The following is a 19,861-nucleotide window of genomic DNA, read 5'->3' as shown; positions in this document are numbered from 1 at the left end:
TATTCCTTTGAAAAAATATTATTTTTAAGAAATGATCGTATCTACACTAAGCGGGCAGAGGAGTGGGCTATACCTTACAATAAGCTTGCATTTGGTAAAAATTGAACCTAAGACCTCTCACTTACAAGTCTACACTTTAAATACGGGAAAAAAAAAGGTATGAATACGTAAAAAAAATGGCATGAAGAAACAACATAGAAGGAGGATTTCTACAATAGAAAGATTAAACAAAGAAACAACAAGCAAAACATTGAGAAATTGATAAGTATCCAACCCTTCTCTTACAAGCCAGTTTTAAGACCAAATACTATCTATAAGCTCAGCTGCAGAGTCAGGATTATATAACAATGAGGTCATAATAAGCGATTCTAAAGTTAATCATATTTGTTGTTCACATAGTAATGTCGTACTAAGAAGAGGAAATAAGAAGAAAAGTTTGACGAAAAAAAAAACAAGAGAGAAAATATTTGTTTATTGGAATCATGTAAACTCAACGTGCCCAGCCTGGCTCTGCTACTGCATGAGCTCTTAATAGTTCACATGTTAATATACAAGTGTTCGATAGAGTTGATATTTCCCACTCTACTATAAGTATGATATCATCCAATCATTCATAACACATGAGGTTTATTTTATTTTATTTTTAACAGACGATATTATTTACACTAAGAGGGAGAGGATAGGCTTAGCCTCACAATGGGTTAACAATAATGTGGTTCAAAATTGCTATTGGAGAGAATCAAACATAAGACCTCTCACTTATAAGTGAAGAGGAATATCACTAGATCGTAGTACTACGTGGTTCACAACACATGAGCTAGTTGTACCACTCTGTGTTATTTCAATATTAGACAATAAATAGGGTAACAATAATCTCAATATTGTAGAATGAACATAAAATCTCCATGGATCTCACAATATGGTGATTGATTCGATGACTTTGATACCAAATTCTTTCAGTTTCGAATCGAAGTTTACAAATCGAATTGAAAGAAAAAAAGGCTACAGAGCAAATGTGGGCTTAACTTTAAGAGCATTAGCTACTATCCTAAAAGAAACTAGGACAGTAGGGCATAAATTAACATTAGGGTCGTCCTAATGTATTAGACTAAAAATATAAACCATAACTGTCACATACCAAAAAATATGGTGACAGGCTTATTAATAATAATAATCTAGGAAACTATATAAAGCCAAGATGTTTCCGATAAAAATATATTTAAATTAAGGGCATTTGGGTCGTCCTTCCTGGGTCTTCCAGTTGTTGTAGCAAGGGCACATTTGCTTGTTGCCAACGACGCCTGGAGGAACACATTTGCATTTGGCACAGCACTTCTCGCAGAAGAACATGCACGGCTTCTTGTGTGATGTCGCCGAGCAACGGTTCTTACATCTCGGTGTGCACGCTGCACGCACGATTAACATCGATTGTCAAGTTCAAGTTCATAAAAAAAAAAACTCGAGAATAAATCCTCCCCTCCTACTCTATGTACACTCTTAAGCAACCTCGAAGTTGATGAACACAGATAGAAAAGAAGAGTCGAAAAAATAGTAAATAAATTGAAGAATTCGGTTTTATAATGTTTACCTGACTGAGGAAGCGTTTTGTAAGCCTGGATATTAATAAAACAAAAAAAGAAACTAAATTAGAAAAAAGAGGAGATTGCATATATATGTAAAGCAAGATCACTATCATGCATATGAATATGATACATCATACACGTAAGTATTGTAGCCAAATAAATTTTTAAAAGTATAAGTTATCAGGATCCGTATCAGATCTTTATTTCGTATGAACAGTTGATTGGCGATGATTTTTTATAGTCAATAGTGACAAAGACATCGAGATTTCGACAATGCAGTATAACGAAAAAGATGGATTGTGAGCACGCACCTCAGCTACGTGAGAGAATGCGAGGAGAAGAAGCAGAGAAACCAGAAGCAAGACGGAGGTGGAGGAACGTCCTGCCATTTTCTGACTCTTGAGAGTGAAGAGGAATGGTTTCTACTTTGTAGTGGAGGATTTGTGGGGTTATTTATAGGATATAATATTAGGATTAGTGGAATAAAACACGTAGTTTAAGGGCGTGGAATTGGGGGATTAGGGAACCGATGCCTCATAAGTCCATGTGGGATTGTTCTGCATGCGCTGAAGGCGCCGTGTTTAGTGTTTGGCTTTAGTTTCGGGCTTTTGCTTTTTTTGTCAACTTTAACACCATGTTATCGTCTTTTTTTTTCACTTTTTTCTAACAGATCCAATCTTCATTCCCTACCTTTTCTGTCTTTCTTTTTTGTTAGTAATATTTTAGACCAACTACTTTTCTTTCAAGACCACCTTCTTTTTAGTTTTATTTCTTCACAACGATATCAACGGTGAAAACTAAGTGTTGAGTTAAGTCACACAACAAGTCATTAGTAATTTGAATTGAACTTTCTATTCATAATTGTTGTTAAACTTAAAATTTTATACTTACAAATGAATAAGAATAACACTTCAATATAACAAATATAGGACTTCAAGAACACAAAGAACATTTTTAATCACAAAACTTCTAAGGTATTCGAAAGTATAGGTGGCTTTTCAACCGCAAATCTTGATTTTTATGTTTGGCCAAAAGTCTAACAGATAAAAAAATTTGAAATATCTAATACCTCAAAACACAATTCAAAAAATTCCGTTCTAACCACTTTAGTTATAAGAACATGGGAATTTGTGTCTAGAGAGCTTAGTTAAATAGTTCACCCTAGAATTATAGTAATATATGCAATGCAGCCTCCTATGTTATCCCACTTGAATATTTTGTTGATACTTTTTTAAACGTTTCGATGCGATGTTGTCTCTCATCTGAATTGTGAAGTGTGTCAATAATTGTGATGTGGTCCTTTTGATGTTGCATGTGAAAGATCGTGCAAATTGCAACATATAAACAGTTTGCTTTGCTCTCATCTATTGCAACTCACTCCACCGACTTAAATAATGGGATGTGAAGTCCAATTTTTTTTTTTTTTTTTTTTTTTTACTTCTCATACATATTTTTAATTTTCGACTATTGGATCGGATGAAATTAAAAAGAACGGATATAAATTAACAAAAGATATATAAAAAGTAAAAAAAAAAAAAAAAAAAAGTGTAAATAGCACATCCCTAAATAATAACCCCATTTAGGTATATGCTTTGTTAATTTACCACCACGAGATCCCCTGTGAGTTGTGAATCATAGCACCCAATATGGAAGCATTATTATAAGTCAATTAGTAGTTACATCATTATCTTTAATCGTGGGTGATGCAAGAGGCCTTCAATTTGTATGTTTTTTTTTTTTTTTTTTTTTTGTATTTTAATAGAATAAACTGGTTTTAAGCTCGTCATTAAAAAAATTTAAGTTTAAAACTTCTAACTCATAAGTAAAGAAAAATATTATTAAACTGTAGTAATGCGTCTTGATCTTAACTAGACTAATAAAAAACTCTTCTTGGTATCATTATTTTTTAGCCATGTGAAGAAAGTTGAGGTTCCACCATAAAATCAAGTGACAATATAGAGAGTAACTCAACTTACGTAGTTTTGTAAGCACATGCAAGGTTCATTCTCCTATCAATGTGGGATTCATTCCCACGCTCCCTCACGTGTGATGATTTTTCAAGCCTAATGTCTGTACATTCAAACGGAGTGACGTGGAGCGCGTGTGACCGTTGGGCTTCACACGTGGGCCAACATGCTCTGTTAATATGAAAAAAGTTGATGTCCCACGATAAAACAATTGGCAATTATAAACATATGTAATGCTTCTCCTCCTATTAATGTGAAATTCATTTTAACACTGTGAATACAAATTTTTAGTAAATTTTCACTCTAGAAAGTGGAATCTAAATGACTTCGCGGTGTGAGCTTTAGATTTTGAAAGTTGTGTGTACAAATGTGCAATTGACCATTAGAATAAAAAATGCTTCTAAAATATATTTTTTTTAATGAAAAAATGCTTCTAAAATATGGTAATGAAAATTTCGATGCTTAACTGAGTTGTTTAAGTGATAAAAGGATAATATCCATGAAAATAACAGCACGATTTTTCGTGGCAAGTATAGGAGGTGTCATCTTTAGGCCTTGACAGATAATGCTAAAGCTAAGTTAAAGGCTGAAAAGGAAAACTTCTAAAGAGTTCAACTTATTCGATCAATTTTCCAAAGTATAGTTTGCATAGTTTCTCTGTTTATCAATGCCTTCTTCCTTGTTGAGGTCTCTTTGGCAATGCTCGCAATTTTATATGGTCCGGTGATGTGACTTCAAAGAAAATTGTCACAGTTTCTTGGTCTTAGATTTGTGCACTAAAAAATGAGGGTGGTTTAGGATTACTTGATCTTTGCTCTTTAAATACTACGGCTCTTTTAAAGCTTGGATGAGTTGTTATTACTTTTGATTCTCTATTGAGTGTTTATTTTAGAGGGTGATTTCAATTACATGGTCGTTTATACTATACTTGTCACAAACGATCTTTTATATGGTCTGGTTTTAAATCTGTTATCCCTATCTTGTTTCAGAACCGTTGTTGGGTGATTGGGAATGGTTCTAGTGCTTCTCTTTGGGTTGATAAGAGGTTGGATACACCTATTGTAGAGGTCGTTGGTGCTACTGAGTTTGCTTCTTCTTTATCTCACACTAAGATCTTAGACATTATTCGTGGAGGAAAATGGATTATTCCTTCCTTTTTCTGTTACGTTTCCATAGTTGGCTAAAGATATTTTAGAGGTGCCTCTTCCAATTGATTAGGAAAATGATAAGTTAATTTGGGAAGCTTCTGCATCTGGAGTATTTTTGTTTTTTGATGGCTATGAAATTGTTCGTCGTCTGTTTCCTGTTAAAAGTTGGGCTTCCATTATCTAGCATTCTTTTATTCTACATCGTTGCTCCATTTTAGTTTGGAGATACTTTTCAATCAGTTCCCAATAGAGGATCAACTTCAAAGACGAGGCATTCCTTTGGTTCCAATATGTCAACTATGCTACAAATTCTGAGTCTATTGAGCACTTATTTTCGGGTTGTGAACTTGCACAACGTGCTTGGTTTTGGCTTGCTACGCAATTTGGAACTATTCTTCCGCTTACAGGCTCATTCTTGGATTTATGACTTGATTTTGTGTCAAAAAGATTTTCTCTACAACTTCGCAATGTCTAGCTAGCATCATGATTTTTCTTAATAATGACTGTTTGGAAGATGCGTAATAAAGTTAAGTTTGAAAGAATGCCTCCTTCTTGTCCACGCATTTGTCGCTCTACTTTGTCCTGGATTAGGCAGATTGGAGTTTTCACTCCAAGTCATGTATGTGGTATTTTGGATAAGCAGTTTTTAGTATCTCTTGGAATCTCAGCTGAGTCTTGTAAAACTTATTCTATAGTTCCTGTTTTTTGGCGTCCCCCATTTCCATGGATCAAAGTGAATACGGATGGCCTTGCTAAAGGTAACCTAAGTCCTACTGCTTGTGGTGGGGTTTTTCGAGATTATGCAGGTTGTTTTCTTGGTGGTTTCTCCTTGAGTTTAGGGCATCATACTTCTTTCTATGCGGAGCTTCATACTGTCATCCTTGTTGTGGAGTTGGCTCTTGCATGGGGTTGACAAAATTTATGGGTTGAAAGTGACTTTTCTATTGTAATATCTTGCTTTGCTTCTGGATTTTTTCTCCTCATTGGTTACTCCGAACTCGTTGGACAAACTGTATTTCCTGATTGCAGCATGTGGGTTTCCATTGCTCTCATACATTCAAGAAGGGAATGCCTGCTTTCATACATTTCGAGAAGAGAATGTCATCGCTGAAAAAATCAATAATTAATTGCTAAAAAAATCAAACCGATGCGAACGAAAAACTCGAAATGAACTACAGAAAAAAAGAAAAGAAAAAGGAAAGACTTAAAATAACGATAAGTTTGAACTTATGTGTTTGATGTTTGTACATGTCCTTCGCTCACAAACTTCTTTGGTCTTGATTGCTTGATTTTCTTTTTCACTTTTGTTACAATTGTAATTGTAAAGGAGCACGTATCTGGGATAAAACACATAATAGGCTAGTTATAATAATTTAGTTACAAACTTGTCATCCAGAAGAGTTGAATCTAAAAACTTTCACTTACAAGGTGACGAGGGATACCACTAAATCGGTCTCCCTTGAATACTTGAGAAAGAACATGTTGCAACATAATAACATATGTTTTTTCATTAGTTGTTCTCTAATCTTGTGCAAGTCCAGCCTCCAACTAAAATAGTAACCGTAATTGGTAAGCCTTGTTAATTAAAGAAGAGTAATGCTACATTACCATGGTTATCTACTCATTTCGAACTCATAAGAGGCTAGTTGAGAATTGCGACAATTGCACCTTACTCGTGAACACAAACAAACAGATTCACAACTTATAGCATATAAAGTATCGAACCCACGACATCTCTTTTTTTTTTTTTTTTTTTTTTTTCTAAGAGAGCTATTGTTTACACTTTTTCACTTAGCCACGTGTCATGATTTGCTTTATTTATTTTTTTATATATAACAATATTTCACTAACACGGCGTGTAAGATGTACAAGTGAGTGTAAGTGTATGAATAACACTATCTTTGACAAAACCTTTTGCATAGTCATTGATTGCACCAGAAGCTAGAAAAGACTCCCACCATATCCACTTCAATTCCTAGCCTATTCGAGATATGGTCCAATCCGATCCCGGCCACCAAACGAGGCCTTAAGGATTCCCCATCTCTTATTTCAAACATACTAATATGATAACAGAAAGTAAAATGGTAAGGCTCAAATCTGAACACAATGAGAAGAAGTGCACATTCTTTCAAGCACTTATTCCGCCATTCATTCCCATCTTCTTATGCCCATTTTGCATGTGCATTTTTCAACACACTATTATTCTATGACACAACAAATAAATAAAGAAAACCCGAAACACACACGCCTCCATAACGTTTTAGTCCATTTGAAAGGAAAAACAACTCACTCAACTCAACAGACTGACGCTGAAAACCAGATACGGCTAACAACCTGAGAAACCGCAACACAGACTTGGTTACGCTGCTGCTTACACTCTTCCAATTCCACTGAGACCTGCTGCAAGTCCGTCGAAGACTCAACTCATCCTCCTCTGCCTATACTTTTATGGGCCACCTATCTTAGCTGACCTACGCCAGACTTAATTAAACCCGGTATGCTGTAAGTACTAAGTACTGGTGAGTTCCTCCATTTAGAGAGTTGGCTGCAAGTTTCTTGAGGTCCTCGAGTTGTATGTTTTGGGACACGACCGCAGCACCCACAGCCAGGGCAACAGAAACAAGCACCACGCTCTTCATGCATCCATGGCCTTGCGACAATCGTCCCAACATCTGCTTGCAATATTTGTCTGCATCCTTCAACAGTGAATGGCGGGCAACATCATCTCCCCCTGCCAATGCCTTATCATTCTACACCCAAAACAGAAAATAAGTTCATAAGACCGGGTTCAGGGTAACATGGATTAATATAAGGCAAATGAATAATAAGACTGGGTTCATCACTTCAAAATATTAGTGGTCTCGGCAGATTTATGTCATTTAGATAGCTGAATATAGTTACCTTCTCCCTTAAACTCTTTAAAGTTTCCCTCAAGGGGTCAAGAGAAGCATGTTTAACAGAGTTCTCCTTCCACTCGTCAGATAGCTTTTTCAGGAGAGCAACGCTTGCATCGAGATTGTCCAGATAAAGTACGTCCTGTTCCAAATATTCACAGCGAAGCAGCAAATTGATGATATTTAAATCTTTGTGCAATGCCTTAAATGAAAAAATAAAGAAGTAAAAGAACAATGATCAAAATTCATACCCATTGCCTGTAACATTCAGGGTTTTGCGTCAAACACCAAATAAATAAGCCACTTGCTTCCTTAGACAGATCAGGGATGCCTGCAAAGTGCCCTATACATCAAGCTCCGAAAGAGAATTTCGAAGGGGAAATACTTTTAAAGGAAAATAAGTTTTTTTTGTTCTTTGCTTTACCTTCATTAACAGCTTTAACTGAATTCTTTAATATCTGCTGTGTGACTTGCCTCATTGTTTTGCTTCCTGGGGAACCAGCAAGGGCAATCTCTTTCAAGGTTGGATAAACAGCTTCAAACCTCTCAGTTGCCTTAGCAAAACCAAAATTTTCCACATATTATTTATTTGGTTGAGGGGGGTAAGACAGGGTGGGGTTCCTGTTAAATGGAAAATTTTGCAATTATGCAAAGGCTCCTTGAAGAGTCGCACCTTAACTCGGGCAGAAGGTGCTGGAAAAGAGACTCTCATCAAGAGATCAAGGGCTGATGGTGGCACTATGTGCTCCCCCTTTCTGACAGCACCGTTCAACAGAATTGGACGGGCTTTCGGAAAAGCCAAAATTCTGACATCACGCATAAAAGAAGAACAGAAAAAAACAGAATTAGGCATAGAAGACAGGTCTCTGTGACAAGGAAGCCAGACATGTACACATGTAAGGTGAAGAAAGTAGAACTCATGTTAATCTAAATGGCGTCATACCTTTCCACAGACTGCAAAATTAAGTCTCTACACAGAGGATTACTACTTGACTTGCTACTCAATATAGGCAAGAGAAAATGCACCCACGAGTACAACCCCACAACCAGATCTCCTTGAGAAGCCTGCATATCCATAACTTAGAAAAGTGAACCATGATTTTAGGAACTTTAAACACAATGCATTACCTGTGCAACCAGCCAAACTGTGATTGGAAGCTTATCTTGGCCTTCATATTTCAGACTTCCCCTCATCACAGGAAGTAAGCTAATCAGTACTTCAGGTCTTCGTCGCAATACCATTGCTAGAACCACGAATATGGCAACCTGCAGCTCCAAGGTTACAGCTAATAACTCACTTGGTTTAAGCACATATAATCTATACTGTTAATGGTAAGAAGAACATTAACCAATTGAATGGCAGAACAAAGAAAAGGCAAGGATGCAGAAAGGTTTGTTAATTTAGAAGTTATTTAATTGTTAATTTAGCAATAGTTTTGAACTTGAACCCCATATTCCGATGCTATTTTAAAAGCAATAGTTATTTAATTGTCTTACTATTGCTGTTTAAAGCTTAGGGATGCCGAATCTAATTTTAGATGAAAGAAACATTCCCACAAACAAAATGCTGAATTAGCCATCCCCAAGGATAATGAACCTCAAAATGAGTAAAAAAATCCACATTTTGAGCATTTCCAGGATGGTAGAGTAGGAAAACATCTAGTCAATCTTGGCATCGGATCACATATGCAACAAAGTTGGATAAGCTATGGAACTGTTATTATATGATATCTAAAAGTTCAATAATGCTAGCACACAGAAGCATCCTCTAGAAAGCAGCCGCTGAAGAAGGAACTTATTTGAAAAGAAAGGAAAAAATGTGACGAAAGCAAAGACAAACTATAATTACAGATAATAGCAGTGGATTCAAACAAAATCATTTCAAGAAACAAGGGGTTAGTACAGAGCAGCATGATGAATACAATTATGTAAAATTCTACAAAATATATACTTGACATGATATTCTGGTAAAGTTTTACATATGTAGACGCAGTATTGGTCTCAAATATATGGATTGAAAACTTTAGGACAAATTTGCTCCTACAGTTCTCAACTCAAAAGCATGGCCACGACCCACGAACACTGTTTTTTCTCATATTTTTACACCAATTTCGCAAGATGATGCAGCATTATTAGTTAGTTTATCTACCTTCTACAATTTGTCACAAACCAAGGCAGGCAGAAACAAGTTCAACACCACCAGACACTTTAAACAGGGAATCCGATGCATGCAACAACTGAAAGTTACCTGAGACTTTGAAGGTGCTTGCTGGACCGCCTTTTTAGATCGCTTGGCTAGTCCTTGATGACTTGCAAGGTCAGCAAGAATGCTGTCCAACGACCATAGCACGAATGATCCAAGCGCTTCAGTAGAGCGCTGGCCGATCCATTCAACCGATATCTTGTAAACATCTTCAGATATATGCGAAAGAGGGATCTGCTTGACAATTAACATAATCATAAGATATTAGGAGACCCTTTGAAACATATATATAAATTCCACAACTCGAAAACACAATGACGAAAAAAGGGCTTTCCGAAACGCACACATTCTATCGAAAACCCGCATGCATGTACAATTCAGTACACAGAATATGCAGTAAACACGACGAAATGATCAAAAGCCCTTTTCTTTTCCTACAAGTCCTCCAAAGTTTGATGCCTTGATTTTTTTTTTTTTTTTTGGTGTGATTATTTTAAGAAAAATATTCAAAGTCGAATGCAGAGAAACACGTGTAAGTAAAAACTCACATCAACCAGTTTTGCCACAGAAGATTCCTTGAACGTCTTCAACCACGGAAATTGTGCCGGACTGACCGCCGCAAATGCTCGGCCGAAGTAATCCGCCAAACGCATAAGCTGTATGTCCTGCTGCGTTTCATACGAAGCCTATCCAATCCAACACCCATAACCAAACGTCAGAAAACAGAACTGAACTCCCAAATTTACAGAATTTGACAACAAACATAAGCGATTAGCATCTCTCACAGTTATATCTGCCAGAAAGGCGCCGAGATCACCGGCGTCCATTTTCGACGCCGCCTCCGCCACCGTCACCTTCGGCTTCTTCTGCTTCACCTTTTTCACCTTCTTCACCTCGCCGTTCTCGACGGCCGCCTCGGCCACCTCAGCATCGCTATTATTCTCATCGTCATCTGAATTCCGCTTCGATCCGCCAGGTGCGGTGTCTCCGGAAACGGCTGCGGACTGGGCCTCCATAACTCTCCGACGGCGCTCCTCGGAATGCAGCTCGATAGGCCGGAACACGTCGGAGGCGGAGGATACGACACCGTTGTGGAGACCGCCGTTGGAATCCGCCGGAATCGCCTTGGAGGAGGATTTCCGGTTTCGCTTCGGATACGATACCGTTTGCCAGGCGTAAGCGTCGCCGTTTTGGGTCAGCTTATTGCCGTATCTCTGTGCCTCCTCCTCCTCTTGCTCTCTGAGAATTGCTTCGATTAGTGCCGATGAATTCTCGTCCATGCTTTGCTTCAGTTTCTCTTTCTCTCTCTCTAGATTTTTGCTTCCTTCTTGAGTGACAGAGAGAGAGAGTGACGAAGTAATGTCGAGTTCGGAGGGAGGAAGTCGGGGGGCTTTGAAGGAGAGAGGACAAGAAAGGGACTCTGCGTCAAAGGACACGTGGGTTATTTTTATTTATTGTGATGACGGGTTTGTCCTTATTTACTCGCCATTTAACGTAAATGCCATTTTTGCAATTCGGATACAATGCAGCATCAATTGATCTTATCTCCTACAATAAAAAGATACTACCCAGTGTGTTTGAAATGTTTGTTACACAAAATATCATAATATAATACGTTGTAATTTTATTTTTAAATTTTTAACTAATCATATTATAACTTTAAATGTACCGAGTCGTGTTTCTAACATACCAAAAAATCTCACCAAATTATAGAATATCGACCAGATAAAGAGTGAAAATCAAAAACCTCCAATTTAAAACAAACAAATGTCGACAATTTATCAACATTAAATTTAGTTACTATCTTGATAATTCGACCAAAAAAAAAACTTACTTTCTTGATAAATAAGAAATAAGAATTATGTGTACGGTAGGCTTATCTTGTTTAAAGTAAATAATTAAAAGGCTTTTATTCTTACATTTTATTATGTCAAACGTTATTACACGTATTATCTATATAGTAATAGACGAACAATACAACAATAACTTAAAGCTCATTTAGAAGTACTTTTACAATAACTGAAAACACTGTTTAGTACCAAAAAAAAAAGAAAAATTAACATAGTGGTGACCAGCTTGATATCATGATGGACCAAATATAGAGCTCTCCCTTAAGTCCCCTACGGACCTTAACATCTCAACTAATACTTACTACAATCAATGTGATAACGTGATGCATTTTTCAAACTAGTAAGTGGAAAAACAATGTCCAATTTTAAAAATAGCAATATTTTTGTGATATTTCTAGGTCTACGGCATGAATTAATTCACTAACTTGTGATTTTAGTGGCATAGGCATCTCCAGTCAAGAACTATATGCCATATTTAATTCTAAATGGACAATATAGGTCTTCAATAAAAGAACCAAAGGAAATTGTCTATAGGAATCAGGCCAAACTTAGCCGCAAGGCAGGCTAGATATATCCAACCCGCTAGCCCTAGGGCCAAAATTTTTGTAGGCCCCACTACTCGAAGCCCAGTGAAAAGAGCACGCTGCTACAGCTGCAACACAAGAGGCGCTATGGACCAACATTGTTGCACGGGTGGAATGTGAAGGAAAAATTTAGTCCATTTAAGATCATTTGAGTATAACATGCAAGGGTAACAACAATTAGAGGCGGAGGCTAGACTACATGAATTCGAAAACCAATCTTGACCCACGAATTTTAAAGTCTAGTGATAGGTGAACCAAACTAACACAACTTGAGATAGTAAAGGAAAGGATGGAGGTTTATACCTTTGTAAACCAATCTTTGATTTCACAAAGTTGTCACTTAAGAGCGCCTTAAATTCTTATTCTTTCTAACTTTTTTGCTCTTTGTATGTGTGTTAAATAGGAATTCCAAGTTCCAAAAGGATCGAACCTTCTAACCCTCAACACCAAAAAGAGATGTGAAGAGGAGATGGATGATCTAAAAGTAATTTAGTGCTAAGTTTAGCTCTCCATAACTGGATTCCTAGTGCCACCCACAAAGCAATAAGTACCAAATTATGAATGGAACTAGAACTAGTGAAATACCAGCCATTTTGATGATGGCAACTTCGTAATTAAAGTAAAACATTAGGGGTAGAACAAGAAACTCCACCAGATCCCATATGAACGAAGGATATCGTTTTCTATTGTGGGATTGTGGGGACCCACACCACTCTGCCGAGGAGCAACTTTTGGACCTGGCTTCCCTGCTCTCTTAATTTCTGTACACTCACATCCCTTTTTATTTATGCGGTCACGGATTAAGTCATATCAATATTTTATATCACTATGTTTTTTATTTTATTATCTTTATAAAAAAAAGCAATATAAAATATTAACGTGGTTTAACTGTGATCGCACAAAATAAAAATAAGAGAGGATGAAAGTGTATGAAACTAGAAGGGTAGAGAAACAAGATCCGCAACTTTTTGACATAAGCAGTTACGCTAATTGCCAATCGCTCTACCAAATCCCCAACAACATCCGTCGTCATCTTCCCCTCCTCCTCCCTGCAAAAATTAACATGTTGTGGTTACACATTTCTCGTGACATTTTACGTGTCAATAATAATATGTGAGGTTTTTTCTATAATACAATATAATCGTTATGAGGCGTTATAACAACAGTATATTTGTATCATGTATTTTGTAATAGAAAACAATTGAATATGCGAGATTGGTGATCAATGATTCTAAATTAGATGGTTGAGAAGCAAAAATTTAACTAAAAATTAGAGTATGCATAACATACGATCAAATAAACCATGAAACTATGTAAATTATGTTACTAACTGGAAAAACAAATAAACAAAATTGTCAAAACAACTACAACTTGAGACAATATTTTGATTGACTTTTTCATATACCTCATAAAACCTAATATGTAAAATACTAAAATTACCCGAACAATAGAATAAAACTAAATACTAAATATTTTTGAACAGGATGGATATCAACATTTCAACTTGATGCATGCTTTGCTAAAGAAAGAAAAGGTGTGGGAAAAGCAAAGACCTTTTCCTTCTCCTTCTCTTCCTTTGCATGTTCTGAAAAGTTTGTCAAGTGCCTTGGCAGTTACAGCTTTTTCAAAGTTTGATTTGGATTGGATTGGGTTGGATTCCAATCCAGTATTGGTCTGGCCCGTCTGGGTGGCGTCTGCGAGGAAAGAGACTATTTTCGGGACACATGTAAAATATGCAGTTTGAAGGTTTGTGCATGCCAAACAAGTAGCAGCACTAATGCACTAAAGTCCATGAACCATTTCATTTTTCCTCAAGTGGGAAATACACTTTTGGGTGAATTACATTTTGCTCCTTTATAAGTTTGGTTCACATAATAAACTCCTTTTATTTTTACTTTATTTTTTGAGTTTTGTAACGTCATACATCAATTTACAAATTCATTGCAATATCATAGATCCGTTAATTTGACCGTTAAATGATAATGTGTCAACTGTGAGTCCTACATTTTTACTGATATAATGTTAAATTTGTGCCACATGGACGAACAACCAATTAACATTGGGTAAAATTGGAAAGATCCTCTCCAGATCTTTCCCTCCAAAGCCCAAGGATCAAGTGATCCGGATCTTTAAAATTTAATTCAACAGCTAAAAACAGAAAAGTTAGTTAAAACTTTTAAAAGCTATAATAATTTTTGACCGTTGGATCAAATTTTAAAGGCCCAGATCACTTAATCCTTGGGCTTTGGAGGGAAAGATCTGAAGAGGATCTCTTTCTGGTCAAATTATGATTCTAGGCTAGACGGAGGGTCGTCAAATTCTGGGCTCTGTGGGTTGATGCTTTAGAATCTTTTGGATAGTGCTATTCACACAATTATTTTTACCTTACACACACCCTTGTCAATTTATGGTCATTGTTCATTTCCAATTTATTTGATCCAACGGCCGAAAATTGAAATGATGTAAGAAGTAAAAATAAATGTGTGCTACAGATATTTTTTGAATTTAATGGCACAAAGAACTTCCGAAATAACAGCGCCGGTGGAGAAAGAAAATGGATGTCAAAATAAGGAACATACGCCCATGGTGAATTGAATTTTCGGTCTCCATGTTTGACATTAATCAAACAATTAGGACAAAGACTCACTATATCAGCAAGCTAACAATTTTGGATCACACAAAGTTTCCCCTAGTCAGGGCTACCTCTTCTTACAAGATAATCAGTCTCTCGAAAATAACCTTGATAAACCACGCCTACGACCTCTGGCTTTGATCGGCCTACCTGGTAGTGACAATGTATTTGAAATGACATCAGAAAATAACTCAAGGGGTAGTATTCAAATTTCGCATTGAAATAAGAGCAATTTCAAGAACATGCTTTGTCATGACGGAGTTAGCGCAAGAGTGCGCGCGCGCGTGCGTGTGTGTATTAATGTACTACATAATATATGAGCCCCCTATTTCCATAGCTAAGGAGTTTAGAAACACCACCTTTTAATCTCCCAGCACGGAACAAAGCTTCTTCTGCAATGGGTTTCCATTGTTCTGCACATGAGTAGTTGATTCCTAAACCAACACTAAGTCCTCTCAGCAGGTGCACTGTCCGAAGTACAGAAAACAACTCCTCTGGAAAAGCCTACAAGAGCCAGGGACAGTAGACGAAACAGTATGTAACAATCACGAGTGGATAGCCACCAATATAATGAAATGATGTGAAAATAAGTCGTCAATAAAATTTTGGAATTCGTCCTACCTGAACTGCAATTTTTTTAATTGAAGATTCCTCGGAAAAAGGCTGCAGCATTGTCACTCCGGGGGGTAATTTGGTGTCAAACATTGTCTGTGCCAACTTTAACAATTCATGCTGTTCATTTTCACATTTGCTTAAGGTTTCTATGCCAAGTTCCCTGTAAAGAGAAATAAATTAGTACAATGTGCACACAATATCAACCCTGAAAGCATGTCATCAAAACTCTGAGATTGTGATCGAAAAATGAAAAATTGTCATATTTTGAATTAGGCCCATATTTCTTATATCCAAGTTGAGCACAACAATGACACTCCATTCTATTCAATCTCAGTTACTGATACAGCATTTAATGATCTAATTCACCTATTTTCTCTATTGCGATTTTGTCTCCATGAGCCTCACACTCACGTGCATTTGCACACAGTTTGCAGGTCATGTCTCAGCCTTAGTTTCTTTTGCCTTAATAGCTTAGTTTAAACTAAGGCGGTATCAGTGAAGTAATTACCTGTAGCTCTCTGATGCTCTAATAGGGTCACCGTCAGCAATGGCAAGAACAAGGTTAGCATAACCAAGTCTCAACTCATCCGGTAGATCTTTCACTTGGCCATAATCCAACAAGGCAACCTAACTTGGAAGAATTATGCAAATTCTAAGTCAGCTTACTAATTTACTATTCAAATTAAAGGAAATGTTATCTATACCATACGTAAGTTATTAATTAGAAAGAGACAAAGTATGTAGCTTTTTGTCCAACTAAGCAGTAAATTCGATACGTTGGTCATTTACCTCCGAGCCTTTACGGATTAGTATATTTCCTGGATGAGGATCGGCATGAAAGAAACCGGTCTTCAGAATCATTTGCCCATATGCCAGTGTCAAACTTTGAAGGATTTTCCTGCATTTTAGAAGAAATTAATCAATGACCTTCTCCATTTCTTGTGAGAGAATAAACTATTTAATTAAGTGAAAAGTAGTGAGAAAGTTTTCTAAGAGCTAGAACAGAAAGAATCTTCATAAACAAAACCCGATTAAAAAGAAAAAGGGGAAAACTTCGGGTAATGAATTCAGGAAAGATGCCTTCTCAAATAAATGTATTCAAATCACAATCAAATATTTACCAAAAAATAAAGGGAATCTTAACGAAACACTCATGGTACTGTTTACTTTTAACGTTAAGGACATTTTTACTCTAAAAAGTCACTCTTGGTACACTTACAACACCTTTTTGTCCTTTTGATTAAAACTCAAAGTTTACAAGCCCTTTTCATTAGTTTTCCTAAAAATGGAAGCTTTAGCAAATGAATAGGAGAGATAAGACAGGAAAAAAGAGATTGCCAATCAAAGAAGCAAAAGGGACGTACAATATGCTACCTAAAATGGCTGTTTGTTGATATAAGGAAAGTTTGAACATTTCATAGGTGTCTACAAATTTTATGAAAGACTTAAATTAATTAGATAACGAGAATTAATAATAGCTCTTTGTTGACAATCAAATGCAACTTATATACATAAAAAAGTAAATAACAAAGACAGCATACTCTTTGTACAAACTAGATGCTTACTGCTTTGCCGCTACTGCAATCTTACCACCAGGATTTATGCCTCTTTTCGCAATTTCATCACCCAGATTCAGGATGGGGATTCCATCAATATATTCCATAACTAGAACTCTCCTGACCAAACAAAGTAACACTTTATCACTGGAAGTTCAACCAAATGAACTTAACAGCACCCACAATTAGATGTTGCAATGATTCGGCAAGGAAAATTTATCAATCCATCATATCAGAAGGGAAGAGAAGGGGGTGTGAATTACATACCTAGTGACTATATCTCGTATGAGTCGTGGCACCAAAACTGGAGACTTTTTGTTATTCTCATACAAAAAACGTCTAATTTTTTCCATAGCATCAGCCTCCCTAATGAAATCAAATTCATATCCAATCTTGAATTGGAAACATGAAAGATAGTTATTATCTGGATATTGATGACTACACTTCAGATAGTAATCTAACAAAAGAAGGATTCCATATTTTGTGCATATAAGGCACCTGTTTCTCCATTTCCTTTGTTACAGAGTATAGATCAAATTTGACGTCTGTCTTCTGTATGTAAAAGGCAAAGGCTTGCAAGTTGCGAATATCTGTCATCATTAGATCCTGAACTCCAGGATGTTGCACCTATTACCACAAGAAATTAGAATTTCACAGAGCATAAAGAAGCCATAGAATTTTCTATGTTCACTCACCTTGACAACAACATCACTCTTATCACCTCTCAATCTTGCTCGGTGAACCTAGTATGAGCATAAAACACATATCAGGTAAAAATGTATACACTTCGATAAGCATTGTAATAGCATTTCTAGTATGGTTCCCTCCAATATAAAACAGCTAGCCCAAAAAGGAATTAAATGCAAATATAAATATAAATATACATTCCAACATTGAAGAGCTCTGAAATTTGACAAACTCTTGCTTAGTGGTAATATCTGACCATGAATCTTAATTATTAAAGCTCTTGACGCAAATTACAAACTTATAGCGGAACAACAAATATCAGCATCAAGTTACATCTGCTTTCAGAGAGGCTCTCTTAATTAAAAACTTGATACTGATACTAGCTAAGAATATTAACTTGCAAATTCTAATAACTATTGCAATTTCTATGGTGGCACTTGTAGCAATCCAGAAATCACTCATGAGTAGAAATACCTGGGCAATTGAGGCAGAGCCAAGAGGATCCACATCGAATCTTTCAAACACTTCACCAACATTTCGGCCCAACTCCATCTCCAACATAAGTTGAACAGCATCAAATGGGGTTGCAGGAGCATGATCACACAATGTAACAAGCCTCTTGACCCATGCAGCTGGGGCCAAGTCTGGCTTCCCGATGATTTGGGCAACCTAATTGAAACCCCATTCAAGAGCAACTCAGTATTCAGCACAAATATTAGAAAAACCAAATCCACCAATGATGAATTCCAAGGTTCTTTAAAACCAAAAGGTTCAATGATAACTAACCTAAATCCGAAAACCAATTGGAAATCAAATCAAAACGAACAATAATTGTTTAGACCATATTGGGTCTCACCAGGATCAACCAACCAAAGGAGAACTTTGACCCTTGGTTTGAGTGGATTCTATTAGGCCACATTACCTTTTCATTGTGGCCACATGTTGGAACTAAGGGACTGTCGTAGAGGCAGCAAGGGAGGCTTTCCTCCCCTTCGTCTGCACTGTCCTTCTCTCCCAAGTTCTCTAGGCTCTTATCTTATGACTATCCAATATAATATGTATATGCATACTCAAATACACTAGAATGTATACTACAACAGTCGTAGCCCGGTTATGGGGGAACGACTACAATCCCGTGTGCATGTGAATGCGGTACTACCAAGTTAGATCGCTCTCTGACTTTCACTTGCTCGAAGTCTTAGATGACTGTCTAAACACGCACATCAACAACAAGCAAAAACAATAAAGCATGACTCATTAACATTACTAATCAATAATCATAGAGAAAAAAAATATAGTTTTCAGTACAAAACAGCACATAATCCATGTCATTTCGCAATTCTGTCGCCTAAAATCAAATCCAGTCTTCACAAGAGCAAGCAGTGAAAGGAATCGAACAGTAAATTCATCGAATACCTTAAGGAAGAAACCGCCAAGGTCCGAGCACATAGCATATATCTTCTCAGCTGCAAATTCATGCTGCCTCTCCCACATTTCCTCTTGTTTCTTCGCATCCTTCACCAAACTCACTCTCAGCTGAAACACCTATCAAACCCCAACCAAAACACCCATCAAAACATATACATATATATATGTACACAGAGAGAGAGAGAGAGAGAGAGAGAGAGAGAGAGAGAGAGGGACCTTGTAGCCCGTGTAGATATCAACAGCTCGAACCCAGAACTGAAAAGAGCGCTGCCATGGCCGGAAATGCGTTGCTAGCTTCTGCTGAACATCTTTGAGATCAATGGGAGGCAGTGGAAGCATAGCTCTCTGATCTTCTCTCGTTCTTATCGCAATTGGGTTTCTTTCAAATTTGCTCAAAATTCCCAAAATTCTAATCAAATGGGCAGATTAAACAGAGCATTTAACATGCAATTGAGGCATTGGTGATGGGTTCGGCTTAAAAATCCGAACTTGGGGAAGTGAGTAATCTATAACAGTACGTAGTGGGGGAGAGGAAGAGTGTGTGTGTGGCTGACAGAAACAGCACAGGGAGAGCGAGAGCTGAGTCAGCTGATAATTGCTTGGCTTGTAAGGCTCGATTTGTTTACTTTGTGTTTTCTTGTAAAATTGGGAAAATAAAAAGTGTTTCACTTCGTTATTTCCTTTTGGATGACGTGATGATTGACAGCAAACTCT

General features: G+C 36.9%; 3 protein-coding genes across 3 annotated transcripts; all 3 read right to left on the bottom strand.

The window, feature by feature from the left end:
• Positions 1-908: 908 nt before the first annotated feature.
• Positions 909-2,028, bottom strand: LOC103927256 (protein RSI-1). Its single transcript, XM_048574473.1, has 3 exons — positions 1,895-2,028; positions 1,589-1,613; positions 909-1,406 (listed from the first exon to the last, which is right to left on the bottom strand). The coding sequence occupies exons 1-3, from the start codon at positions 1,970-1,972 to the stop codon at positions 1,225-1,227; spliced, it is 285 nt and encodes a 94-aa protein (XP_048430430.1). The 5' UTR covers positions 1,973-2,028; the 3' UTR covers positions 909-1,224.
• A 4,768-nt stretch (positions 2,029-6,796) lies between these two features.
• On the bottom strand, positions 6,797-11,167 carry LOC103927255. The gene is made up of 10 exons (XM_009336151.2): positions 10,581-11,167; positions 10,344-10,481; positions 9,841-10,029; positions 8,721-8,858; positions 8,536-8,657; positions 8,266-8,398; positions 8,017-8,146; positions 7,844-7,923; positions 7,600-7,734; positions 6,797-7,448 (listed from the first exon to the last, which is right to left on the bottom strand). Exons 1-10 carry the CDS (start codon positions 11,073-11,075, stop codon positions 7,185-7,187), a joined length of 1,824 nt encoding a protein of 607 aa, XP_009334426.2. The 5' UTR covers positions 11,076-11,167; the 3' UTR covers positions 6,797-7,184.
• A 3,617-nt stretch (positions 11,168-14,784) lies between these two features.
• On the bottom strand, positions 14,785-19,769 carry LOC103927260 (uncharacterized protein slr0889). Its single transcript, XM_009336157.3, has 12 exons — positions 19,364-19,769; positions 19,136-19,264; positions 18,194-18,388; positions 17,728-17,775; positions 17,531-17,659; positions 17,300-17,424; positions 17,042-17,152; positions 16,266-16,374; positions 15,985-16,103; positions 15,483-15,636; positions 15,221-15,365; positions 14,785-15,011 (listed from the first exon to the last, which is right to left on the bottom strand). Exons 1-12 carry the CDS (start codon positions 19,484-19,486, stop codon positions 14,950-14,952), a joined length of 1,449 nt encoding a protein of 482 aa, XP_009334432.2. The 5' UTR covers positions 19,487-19,769; the 3' UTR covers positions 14,785-14,949.
• Between the last annotated feature and the right edge of the window lie 92 nt (positions 19,770-19,861).

This window comes from the organism of the source record quoted next, unplaced genomic scaffold (assembly GCF_019419815.1).
Source record: "Pyrus x bretschneideri cultivar Hongxiangsu unplaced genomic scaffold, Pyrus_bretschneideri_v1 Contig71, whole genome shotgun sequence".
Lineage (NCBI taxonomy): Eukaryota > Viridiplantae > Streptophyta > Magnoliopsida > Rosales > Rosaceae > Pyrus > Pyrus x bretschneideri.
Note: the sequence above shows the minus strand (reverse complement) of the source record. Positions and strands in the feature narration are given on the sequence as shown.